This window comes from Penicillium bovifimosum, assembly GCF_028826915.1.
Source record: "Penicillium bovifimosum strain IBT 22155 chromosome Unknown utg000005l_segment0_segment0, whole genome shotgun sequence".
NCBI classification, from domain to species: domain Eukaryota; kingdom Fungi; phylum Ascomycota; class Eurotiomycetes; order Eurotiales; family Aspergillaceae; genus Penicillium; species Penicillium bovifimosum.
The window spans coordinates 5,255,643-5,268,202 of record NW_026622714.1 but is presented as its reverse complement, the minus strand read 5'-3'; the positions used below and the strand labels follow the sequence as shown (position 1 = coordinate 5,268,202).

General features: G+C 49.5%; 3 protein-coding genes across 3 annotated transcripts; all 3 read right to left on the bottom strand.

Moving 5' to 3' along the window:
- Nucleotides 1-1,088: 1,088 nt before the first annotated feature.
- On the bottom strand, nt 1,089-4,465 carry N7515_007215 (arylsulfotransferase family protein; the record flags this gene model as incomplete). Its single annotated transcript, XM_056667959.1, has 5 exons — nt 1,089-1,967; nt 2,282-2,535; nt 2,591-4,091; nt 4,155-4,283; nt 4,352-4,465. The coding sequence occupies 5 exons, from the start codon at nt 4,463-4,465 to the stop codon at nt 1,089-1,091; spliced, it is 2,877 nt and encodes a 958-aa protein (XP_056521555.1).
- A 2,279-nt stretch (nt 4,466-6,744) lies between these two features.
- On the bottom strand, nt 6,745-7,770 carry N7515_007214 (sulfotransferase family protein; the record flags this gene model as incomplete). Its single annotated transcript, XM_056667958.1, has 3 exons — nt 6,745-7,183; nt 7,243-7,519; nt 7,626-7,770. The coding sequence occupies 3 exons, from the start codon at nt 7,768-7,770 to the stop codon at nt 6,745-6,747; spliced, it is 861 nt and encodes a 286-aa protein (XP_056521554.1).
- Nucleotides 7,771-10,115: 2,345 nt separating this feature from the next.
- On the bottom strand, nt 10,116-12,034 carry N7515_007213 (AP-2 complex subunit sigma; the record flags this gene model as incomplete). The annotated part of the gene is made up of 6 exons (XM_056667957.1): nt 10,116-10,217; nt 10,321-10,551; nt 10,629-10,658; nt 10,722-10,761; nt 10,816-10,934; nt 11,432-12,034. 6 exons carry the CDS (start codon nt 12,032-12,034, stop codon nt 10,116-10,118), a joined length of 1,125 nt encoding a protein of 374 aa, XP_056521553.1.
- Nucleotides 12,035-12,560: the final 526 nt, after the last annotated feature.

Sequence of the window (12,560 nt, the reverse complement as noted above, 5' to 3'; positions counted from 1 at the left end):
CCCCTCTTCTCACTGGGACATGACTCGCCGTCTCAATACGGTTTGACGGAGGTCTTGGCAAAGAATGAACCGAGGTGGAGCAGACTCAGACTTTCTATGTACACAGTACTGTAAATGGTTCACGTTACAATGCACTATGCAATCTCAACATAATGTTGAATGTCCTTCATCTTGTAGTCGTAGTACTGTGTAGTAGTCCATAGTGAAGGAAGGTTAGGCGGGAACCGTACCCACGGGACTGAGCGTTTAAGCTTGAATACACGTTGAACTTTGATTGTAACACAAACCCGCGAGAAAACGGCTTTGAATCGGCATCTGACGTTCTATTTAACTAGTTAACTTCAGAATCTTGGACAATCCGTCTTAGCCCGAGATCACGTCGCAGAAAACCCCATTTCGATATGTACTTTGGTAACATCCATCATACACCAGCACCAGGGGCCATCAGGGAGATTCCTTTTTCGGATGTTAATGCACATTCAGCCCTAACATCCCTACAAGGCGAAGTTAGAAGATTTTAACTACGCAGTAACTAACTAACGTGTCGTGTGCCGGCATAATGCTAGGTAAAACCTCCTACATATGACCTCCATACTTGGATCAACATCAACATGGAACATGTGTGTACAAAGTGTTGTATTATTACACGGTAAGTGTCGGTTTACGCAGTATGTACATACCATGGAAACATTCATGTACCGGTCGGTACTTGCAGGTGGATACACATCTCCATTGACGTATCGGCAAAATGTGTTATGCATGAGAATAATTAGCAGTAGAAGCTTCAGTCAGTAGTACTCTATTCAAGTAATCACAAGAATTGAGATAACTATCCAATGTGAGGAAATAAGGCCGCGCTCCGAGCATAAGTATGCCCTGTGCGTACACCGGTGCCTGCTGCCGAGTTCATGTATTTTTCGAGTACGGAGTACATGCAGTGGAGAAACGCCATGTAGTTACAGTATGTGATAACTATCTAATTAGTAACTCTTTGTGACATGTCATGGCCCAGATAGGTCTGTTGGCATTTGGGAAGACGGGCATTATTCATATTATGGCATATGAGCTTGACAGCGAACTAGAATATATTAGAACAGCAACTTGGTGATGTTTCGGAAGTCTGGCGCTTGAATGACGATGTCATCTTCTCGTCCTAGGGATCGGTCGTAAAGCGCAACGAATGGGATTTTCAGAGGGGCCCCGATAATTCTGTCGGGCTGCACGCAGACCTTCTGCGCCGAGTAAGGCTGCTGGAGAGGGATCGGTTGGGATGTTAAAGGAGGGACACTTGGAGATTGCGCGCGGAGTGAATCGAGGTAAACACCAGTGAGTGGGCGTGGAGCATCGTTGGGAGCTAGTTGCCACTTTTCAAATGTGACCTCGGCCGGCTTGACGGAGATGACCATAACAATGCGTACCTCACCCTGCGAATCCGCGAACCATCTCGTGGCGTTCTCGTGGAGTCGATTTAGGGATTCTGAAACTCCTGTCTCGATAACAAAAGTCGGCCATCCTGACCTTGGAAGCCCGATAGGGCAGCGGGCTGGCGGCAAGAATGCCTGGTCTGCTTGTTTGCCTTTGCTAGTCGGTGGTTTATATGTCGTTGTTGCAACCCAGGCTGCATCCGACCAGTCGAGTCCCATTGCATCAAGCTTGCTATCGATCACCCTGGTCACCTTGTCTGTGGTTGCATTGTGGGCATTTGACGGGACCACCTTGATAAGACCAGTGCTTCCTTCCCACTGGAAGCGGTATTCAATGCCCCCAAGGCTGCTGTCGTGCTCTTCGTCGAGCTTTTGGATCGTTCGTGTGGACAAATTGGGGACAACAATCCACTGGTTACCATTTCCGTTCTCTTGTAGGGACCCCAATAGCTTCTCTGCTTCGATCTGGAGACTCTCGAGGCTGGAAAATGTTCGTACAACACCCCCAGGGGGGGAAGGGCGCACATAAGGGAAGCGGAAGATCTGTTACTTTGGGACATTTTGTGAGGGTAAGTTCGGAATAAGTTGATCATTTAGATCAACGATAGACTTCAAATTCTTACCTTGAACCGGTCATTATGATTCTTCCCTTCCAGACAATGAGGTGATGCCTAACTGACTCTGCAGGTTGGGAATTGTCACAGACACAACAGATTTTACTTTGGCATGACTAGTAAAAACTGTTGTGTGCGTATCAATTCCCATTCTATTGCTAACTATGAGATGGTCAGAAGTGTCTAAGTAAAAAGCAGGTAACTAGTATGTAACTATTCTGGCTCATGCTCTCTGTCACGGACATGGACATATTGTTCCCGTTCCCGGAGTGGAAAGAACGATCGATCGGCGGTTCCAGTCCACTGCCAATCCCACCAGGGAAGCTGTAAGACATGTGTACTGGAGTGTTGCCTTTCAATTATCCCGTGGTTCTCAGAGTCAGAGGATATCACGTTCTGCAGTTGGTCCGGTGAATGTTTTGTGTAGTATCTATATGCGAGGAAGGCTCCGGCGATAACGCAAATCGCGACAAGCATGCAGCCCAAGAAAAGCATGTCTGTGATTGTTAGTTCGATTCTCTTGTAAGTGAACAACTGGAACATCTGACTTACCACCACGATTCCATCCTTCTGAATACTTGGTGTCCGAAACTTGTGGTGAGCTCGAGGGACGTGTAGGATGTGTCCAGATATTTGAGCCAGGATTATCGGGGTCCATCCAAGGCACAGTATTAACTCCTACTGGCGGAATGAGAGGAAGGCCATCTTCTTCTTCCGGGAATCCGTATCCCGATGCATCCATGCAGGTAGAGTCGGCGCAGAACTCGCGCAGCTCGAACGATGGGACGAAGGTGTATTTGGTTGCCGACGTACCGAGTACGGCGCCCTCTTGATCCACTGCCTCGACCTTAGACCAAAGGTAAAAACTGGGGTGGACGTACTCGGTCTCGAAACCAGATTTGGAAACATTAGCCAGCAAGGTCCAGGGTCCGGTGTTATTCGTCGCTCCCCGGAAGCGCCATGTTTTGACGCGGGTGGCACCGTTCCAGCTCACATAGAAGCTTGTGGACGAGAGAGGCTCCGCTGTCCGGGAGTATGTCCATAGGGCGGGTGAGTCCGTCGGTAAACCGTCCCATTCGAATTTCATTGCGCGGTAGTTCATCACAGTGTCTTTGGCAAAGGAGCCCCAGAATAGCAAATTGCCTGCCTCGTCGTGCTCAGATACAGAGGGGTTATTTCCCCATCCGATGAAGACATTCTGGTTTGGCAGCTTTTGCAGATTTCCTTGGCTGGAGCTCACCAGGTCATCTCGAATTGGTGCGTAATCACGGAGTTGGATGGCTGTGTTCTCCACGTGGTCAATCATGATAATCATGCCAGATGAATAGGTATGCGTCTGGTTAAAGCCATTGTAGCCATTGTTATAGAGAGAGAGAACTGTATGTGTAGCATTCTCCGATAACCACCGGGCATCATGCTGCTGTGAGAAACTGAAATTGGTATTCCGGAAAGAGGGCTGGGCACCATGTAGCCGCCACAATATTGACCCGTCCATACCAGAGATCTTGTAGATGGCACAAGTATGTCGCGACGAGATCAGATAGTCACCGGCGGCATTTTTATCGATGGAGTTGATGTGAAAGTAATCCCAAGGTTCGTGTACATTCAGTCCAGTGCCAGAAGTATCTGTGTGAGACGGCCATGTATAGCTCAACGATGGATCGACATGGTCTAGGGACCGCCATTCAAACAGAACCTTGCTGGTCTCCACATCGACCTCCTGGAAGACACTCTCCATGAGCCACCCTACGCCCGTTTTGATATTCCACGGCGTCATGTCAAATTGCCTTTGCTGGTAAATGGTCATGAGGGCGGTTTTACCGTCGTTGATTGGACGAAACTCGTGCATGTCGCTCGAGGCCAACCCTCCGCCTGGCTGGACGGATCTCACGACTCGGTAGTTCTTGTCCATAATAATCCCATGTCCGCGACAGTAACCCCTTTGCTGATTGCCCTGGAAGAAACATAGATGATCAACACCTTTATATTTGCACACATGAAGGCCATGGGCATTTCCCGGTCCCGAAACACCCCAGCCACTCCATACTAGTTCCTGTTGAATGCATGACCGGTCAATTTCTCCGTGTTTAGAATCTTGGCCTCGCAAGATACGTACCCCATCGCTATTGAAAATGTACGGGCCGGGAGCCTGAAGTTCGTAAGGAGTGATGAAAATATAGCCCGGACTGAGCACATTTGGCTCCGATTTTTCAACATTGAAGACGGGAGCATAAATTTCGGGCCTCTGTGACACCCAGTGGGAGGGTAAGCAGATGAACACACTTAGAGAGGCGGTTGACTTATTCCACTTACCGATTTATAGAACGATGTTTCCTCTGCAAAAACACCATCAACGGCAAATAGCCAAAGAAGAACGAGGAAAAACAGAGTGGACGTCCTCGAAGAGGATGATATGGGAACCATCATGATTCATGAGTGCTTCGCATCACTGTCAGATGGAGATTAGAACCAACAGAAGATGGAGTCTTTGAGAAAAGTGTACTCCGTAGTTATCAGGGAACACAGCCCCAAGGTGGGTAGACTGTCAGTCAACCAAGACGACACAGGAGGAGCCACATGGTGAACAAACACCATGTACGCGGATCCTTTTCCATATATCCATGCCTACGGAGTACACAGTGGGGAATGGAGAAAACTGATCGTCGACGTTCATTGGCGAAGATCATTTTAGAGCCAGGAATCAAGCAACGCCGGCCCCCAGCGCCAAGAGGCTTAGTGTGCTCGACTACAGCTGTTCTACTTCTATGCATGATGCTCAACTAGCGGGGGAAAAAGCTATGGAGGTTTGATTGACTATAACTGATACCAAGCGTACTATGTTATGTCGATGTTGATTATAACAATGTGGGCGATCAAGAAGCCTCTCGGGGCCCCGGGGACGGAGCCATCTTCCCCTGAAAAGATTTCGATCATCTATCTGATCGTCTGATTTATTACTGCGGAAAACTTTGATTGTTCGTTTCTATGTTTCTCCGATCCAGCCTCTGAATCCACATGTAGAGGCTGTAATAGTACAGGTATCTATATCTCAGGGGAACCGTACTGAAGCAAATCATTCGCGGACAAGTGACACGTCATGGCTGTTGTTAGCCAGCTGATGTGGCTGACACTAGCCCTCTCTAAACAAGATAACTCTGGAATTGGGCCCGGGGGACCTGTTCGCTTGTTCGGGCGCTCTAATCCGGTCTGATGTCCAAGGCCGTTCCTATCTCCGTACTGCGGGTATGTGACGCGGCCCGGTAAATGAGGTTGATGAGACAAGGTTAGATAGGCTGGGTCCACTCATGGAGCTCAGATGAAAGAAGCCTACGGAAAACCCCCTCGAGTCCGCGACACAAAGCTAAAAGCCACGTGCATGTGGCTGAAAAGACACGCGACTTGTTGTGTATGCCCGGATAAATAGATCAGACCACGCGGGGACGCGTGGTTCATCGTCAGGGCATGTTGTAGGCAACTACTAACTAGAACCAGGAGCTTTAGCATACTCCAGACCGAACACCTCTATCTCCGGAGCTCACATATCCACACGTTACCGGTGAATCTCTCCCATCCCAGGGGCCAGAGTCTACCTAAGCGAACGATGAACCAATTTCCACCCAACACAGCCAGTCCACGTACACCACGGGAGTCCCGCGGGGGCCGCTCCAGCCTCAAGTCTTAACAGATCCGCTCCGGAAGCTAGAATGAAAGTAACCAGTTCTGCAAATTGGAACAAAGACGTAAATGATATTACGGATACACCGTTTTGTACATGTAAAGAAAATACCAATTACATACCAGACAAAAGACAGTACAGTTATGTACTTTTTCACCCCTGGACGTAATAAAAGTTTTAAACCTTAGTGGATCCTTCCTCCGCACCGCCAAGCCGCTAACATAACAATATCCCCACGACACTCTCCAATGACATGTGGCTAGTGACAATCTTTTTGATTCTGCATGGAGTCTAATCAGATAGGGTGAATGGGTGGGAGACAGAGGCGGCAGGGCTGGAAATGGAATCGGGTGTCGATGGTCGGATTTAGAAAGTGTCTGTAGCAGTTTGTTTGTTTGTGTGCTCCGGCTGATCGCTAGGGTCATCGTGTATCTAGCATGGGAGACTGGATTGAAGTTGTCTAAGCTCAAGCGCAAGTGCTTGTTCTCAGCGCCTGGATAAATTGCACCTTGCTTTGCCACGGTAGATCCCGTTTGATAGTCAGTGGGCGGCAAGGCTTCTTTCCAGCTCAGATTTGAGGGCCCCTTGCTTCTGCGTCATGCGTGATGATGAGTGCAACCTTCGGGGTTTATTTCCGTCGATTCATTGGATGTTGTGGATGCTTCGATGTGGCTTGTATGATTTCACGAATAAGACAAATGCTTCGGGAAATAAGCGTAGAGATGGAGAAGCAGGATTGGATTTTGATTGAACTCCTTATGTATATACTATTGTAGTAGACCAATTTGCGCCACAAGAACCCTCTCGTTATTGGAATTGCCCGTGACAAGGGCATCAAAGGGATTAAAGATCGATGTGATAGATGCAGTGGTCCGTTCCAATGAGGAACGATTTCAACAAATGAATGATAGTGGAAAGGCAATAGCCTCGAGACGCCCGCGCCTCCTGATAGCCAACAAGAACGTAAGAGGGTGGGGAATATGAGAGATCAAAGAGAACGCAAAGACGAAAAAATGCAAAGACATCCATTTTAGCGGGGGGAGAAACGCTTGAAAGCCATGGTAGCGGCGACGCCAGCAGCAAGCAACGACCCACCAATGGTAACAGCCTGGAAAGCGGCGTTCATCATCTGATGACGGTTGCGTGTGCTGCAGCGCTTGTAGAAGTCGGCCATGTCATTGCCGCGGGGGAAGGGAGTATCGGGGATCTCCTCTCCGAGGAACTCGCAAAGCGGGGCCCAGCCGTCGTTGATGTTGTATTCGAGCAGACGCTCAGGAGGAACCAAGCTGCGTACCTGGGCGACATGATCCTCGTAGACTTGCTTGCCCTTGCCGGGGAAATCGCCTCGGAAGAAGGTCTCGAAGAACTTGTTCAGCATGGGGTAGTACATGCCAGCAGCCCAACTGAAGTTCGAGACGAACTTGTGCTCTGGGTCTGAGACACGCCAGAAGACTGTCTTCATGACAGAGCTGTGGATTGGGTTTGTTAGTATGCCCTTGTAACTACAGATCGATACGATGTCACTTACGCATGCCATGAGTCGACATCCCGGGTGGTCAGGACAACCTTAGCGTTGGGGTAGGCCTCGATCAGCTCCTTTGCGAAGGCGCAGGCAGGCCAGTCACAGACGGCCTGACAGTCACCCAGAAGCTGATCCCATTCCTTGCGGCCGAACTCTCCGACGCCGTCGTACTTTGCGTTCAGGGCATCGTGCCACATCAGGCAGTCCGGCGGGTTCTCAACACTTGCGCACATCATGTGGTAGCACTTTCCATAGCCTAGACGCTCAAAGGCTTTGCGAAGAGCTGTCGAATTGGATTCCGGATTAGTCTGCATATTCTCAATTACCATCAGACCCGGTGTGCAGAATATACACCACGTCTGACGAATCACGCGACACATCGAACTCACAGGCAGTTCCGGTACGACCAACTCCCAGAGCAAGAACCTTCATAGGCACTGTGCGGTGGCACTTTCGACGGTCGATGTTTGTGTCGCTGGTGAAGATATCGGTCATGGGCTGGGGAGCCAGATTATCGGAGAGCATGAGAGACATGGTGGGCGGTTATAAGCTCAATTGTAATTATAAACGGGAGTTCTATAACGAGAGAAAAGTTGTAGGGAGGATATAGAGAGATTGATAGAGCCGGATAAAGAAGGGACAAGACTTATAGAAAAAGTCTAGAAGGGGGCTTTAAGAAGTTGATATAGAGATAAGGGGAAGAGTAAAAGAATGAAATGCGGGAAAAGGAGATTCGATTAAAAAAAGATCGAGACCCGGAGCTAGACTGATCCTCAAGGGAGGTCGACAGAACGATTTGAGTACAATCGTACATCAAGAGTGGGCATCTTGTCAAAGTGGCAGTGCCAATTAGAAGTCTCGAACCACTTTTTTCTCAGTGCCAAAATATGTCTTCCCGGCGAGTGGCAACGTTTCCACCTAACAGCTCCAGTATTGGCCCGTCAATTCCTCCCTTTCTGTCGTCCAATTGCAATTGGTTCTGAGAGACCAGATCTCAGAAATCGACAAAGGCCGCGACTTAGTGAAACACGTTGAAGAGTATGTACTGTAGGACATTGCAAGTAGAGGTCAACACACGACGTCACTGGCTGGCGCACAGGGATGCCCAGGATTGTCAGGGGTGAAAGTTTGTGGAGCCATGGCATGTATTGCGGGTATCGATATCTGGTACCGACCGTGCGCCGCGTACCAAAAATATAAATTACAGGAATGCCATGACTCGCTCCACGTATGCTCCCGTTTCGAACGTTCTTTTGTTGATCATCCAGGTTTTGTTGCCGAAAGCCATGACGATCCGTGCATTGCCGGTCTGGCATTGGTGGAGCCTAGATTGGCAACGCGTACACCTTCAATCAGCATGTGGAGTGTATAAATCTGAAACGGGAGGCAGTGCCATTCTGATTAGTGTATCACATCTACTGTAGATGCTTGAGTCGCTAATGTTGGCCTTGCGGCATGTCATGCCTCACTTCAAGCAGCAACTGTGAAATCGGGCGTGAAGTCGAATTGTGTCTGCCGAGCGCGACCCACAACGTCCCAAGTAGATGGGACTTGGCTGATGGGCAGCGTAAATAGCGTTCTTGGGTGTAAGAAAGGAACGCCCCACTCGACAATTGATAAGAGTTGGACTTGTGGTTGAGACTGAAAACCACAAGTCCCACATGTCAAGTTGTACGGAGTACTGTTGTGCAGTTCAGTAGTACCCTCAATGGGCATGTACTGTACCATCTTGTTTAGTCGGTCAATAGGGGCTCCTTCCCCTGGATCATCCGCCCAATGGTTGTGAACTCGGGCCGTCACAGTACCCCCAGATGGTGGTCCGGGGTCTAGTCAAACGTTGAGTGTTTGAACCAGGTTCGACTTCCTTCGGCAGGGTAATGAGCGTCTGGCGTATGAGATGTACGTCGTATGTTGTACGCTGGTTTTCGTGGTTTCTCCCTGTCACGCAGCAGTAATAACGACGGAGCTAATCGTCCCGTGTCGGTGGGAGCACCTTCCACTGTGGGCAAGATATCCTCGTTCGCTGGACGATCAGTATTCTTTCCCACGGGGTCTACTCCGTACCGTCTGGAACGAGTGACGAGCTAGTATCTGCGAGGCCATGTAGGTAATCAGTGAAGAATTCCAGTCAGCTATGGCGGATAGCGTTGTCCCGGAGTCCGGGGTAGTCATGATAGTTCGGAAGCAATCCTGGAGGACTGTTTAGGTGTGAAATGGTCAGGGTCGAGTGATATTGGGACAGGCGATTTAACCAGAGCAGTTGTGATATGGCGTACTGTGTACGGAGTAAAAGCGAGGAAAAGCAAAGTAAGCACACTCTCCGGGGTCAGCAGCGACACAGCTCCTTAAATGTTCTGTGCCAAGACCCATAGACTGACGTTCGCCATCGTTGGCTACGATCACATCACCAGGCCATGACCAATTGGGAAATATGTCCACAGAACGGACACAGGGCTGAGATTGAATTGAACCCTGGATCTAATTTGAGGGGCATAGCTCCAGTATGGACATTCCGTCTCCGCAGAAATGCGCCGACGGTAGTGTTTTCGGCAGTTGGCGACCACAGCTACACAGTATGTGTCTCTTCGATAGCGCCGGCGGAAAAGAGAATACGAGAGAGGATTGGCTTGTCACTGGCATTCAGATTGTGACGTGATTTCGACATTGGTCCCAAAGTGGTGCCATGAATCGGACCGATGATTTGATATTTCCAGAATGATGCCCCTTAATATGAATATGAACACGAACAGCAATATTATTGTCTGAAAGCCACCGATACCCCTCAAACTCCTTGCAAATGACTTCGTTTTTCCTTGTTCAATGCAGTCGGGTCTGTAGTCGATACGCTTTCCATATCGATCCCGAATCCAAGTTCACTTCTACTCCAACTTGTCAAGGTGCTCCAATCGTGTAAGAACGACCTGCTTGCTTGTCTCTTGAATCTCGCCTGCGAGAAAGACTTCGTCCAGAATAGCGTAGACCTATAAATCCGGACACAGGTCAGCATCATGGCTCTTATAACCCAATATTCCACTCGTGATACGGTTCATATTCAAGAGCGCATTCCCAACCAGTTGTACGGACCTTGTAGAAATTGAAAACCAAATCTAGCTCGCACACGTTCCCAAAGAATTGATCCAGCACTTCGACGAAGAAATGGATGGCCTCGAGATAGGCTAGCTCATTGTCGTTCGCATCAACGCAAACGCAGAAGAACAATCCCGCATATCGGCGGTAGACGACCTTGGTACTCCGGCGGAACTCAACAAAGTTGGATTGATATTTCTGATCTCGGGGAGCGACGAGGCGATGGACCTGAGCGGTTGTCGGTGGTTAGTCGGACGATACACCCTCGGAGCAAGTGCGGTGCGAGTGGTATTGCATGGACGAACCTCGCCTTTCAGCTTGACTTTTTCTTCATCCTGCGAGTTGATATCAGCTTATAATCCAGTTTCATACTGATTGAGGACTCTGGCAGGACCCACACTGTACGGTGAATACCATTTCGCCAGGCGCGTTTTCCCCCTATACCCGGCGTTAGCATTGCAACAAGAATGACCGAGAGGAGGAGCCACTCACTGGCGATTCTGGACCAGAATAAATGAGAGAACCATTGCAACAGAAAGCCAGGATATTACCTGGTCAGCATTTATGAAACCACTCGGGGGAGTGTTGCGACAGCTTTGGATGTTTCTCCGCTGTTCCCGTTATCGAAGCTCCCCTCAGCCCCATATTGCCGATATTCACCGCCCAGATGATCGGATGATCGAGCTTGCAGGTGACAATGAAGAGCAGCTTCAAGAGTGATCGTGCTTTTTCTACTAGATGGGAGAAAAAAGAAGTGGCATATAAATCATTCCAATCCAGTGACCGAGTAGTATAACAGTATTTGCAAACATAGATAGTATCAACAGACATAAAGCGTAGAATTCGTTAGAAGCTTCATCATGAGTCCGTGACACACGTATAACGATAGAGCAACGCGTGCGACTTGTGCCATGATGGAGGGTATATTTCCGATTTACCAAGTTCCATGACAGCCTGCCACAGGCCTCAGCCGGAGCTTAACCGATTCCAGAACCTCGTCAGACGAGCCTAGAAATACCCAATTAGGACCGATGAAGCAGTAACAGGGCGAAAAGCCGGCGGGAAAAAGTAAGGGCAACCAAGGAAGCCGAAGAAAAGAACCACATACCGTAACACTCCGAGGACTAGAGGGCTCGCCAAAGCTTTCCCTTTGGCTCTGCGATTGACTCTTGATCTGGCTCTGGCGCTGAGTCTGAGGCTGGCTTTCCTCCTCATAACCATCCTCAGACTCATACTCCTCCTCCTCAGAATCAGGGTACCACCGATCTGGATCCCCATTGTAGACAAGATACCATCCAATCTTCTCACCAGGGGCCAGACGATCACGCAATTCCTCCAGCGCTGCCGTCTGGTCCTCCGTCAACCCAGAGCCTTGCTCGACACAATCCTCAATGTTCAGTCCGCCGCCACGACCACCACTCCCGTCGTCCGGAATCTCCAGTACGCGCGCGCCAACATATGCATAGTCCTGGCTGACGGTGCCGCTCGTCTCGTCGGCGGGATCGTACTGCTCGATGAACGACAGCTCCGGTAGTCGCGACACGAGATCCGCTTGTGTCTTTTTGAAGGATTCCACGATTAGCTCTGTGGTGAGCGGTTGCTGGATATATTCTGCTGCTGCTTCTTCTAAGTTGTGGAGCACAATGTACACGCGAATCCCCGTGAAGCCTGCGCGGGGCCAGCGGAAGCCGTGGAGCATATAGACCGGCATGGTACGTGTGGGATTCGGGGTCTGTTTAATTCGATTGATTCGGTTTCGTGAGGGTTTGTCGCAGTGTCTAGCAACTGCTAGCTGGGGAGACGGTTGCTGTCGGATTCGCAGGAAATTCGGAGTGCATATTAAGGCAATGTTGTGACTGCTCGTGTTTTCCGGGGGGGGAATCGGGGGATGTATCGACACGATTGGGTTTTGCGGGTGTGTCCCGTGCTCATGCGCCTAATTTCAACGTTTCAACGGGGGTCGGGTCGATTTACTTCGGCCATTTTAACACCTCAAAATACTCGGTACTGCGCTTAATTCGAGGTCTATAATACCCAGCCGCCTCTTCCCGTCCTATCTTTGAATGCCACATGCAACAATCCACATTGACAACGGGCCATGTCGTGCTCTATCACGTGGCCACTGCAATAGCACCTTGCAGGACACTCGGGGGCTTATGTATCGTTCTTAACCGGCATTGCAATGCAGTAGCTCGTATTTGACACATAAACAGTGGAGAAAACGGCAGTGTGTCTGC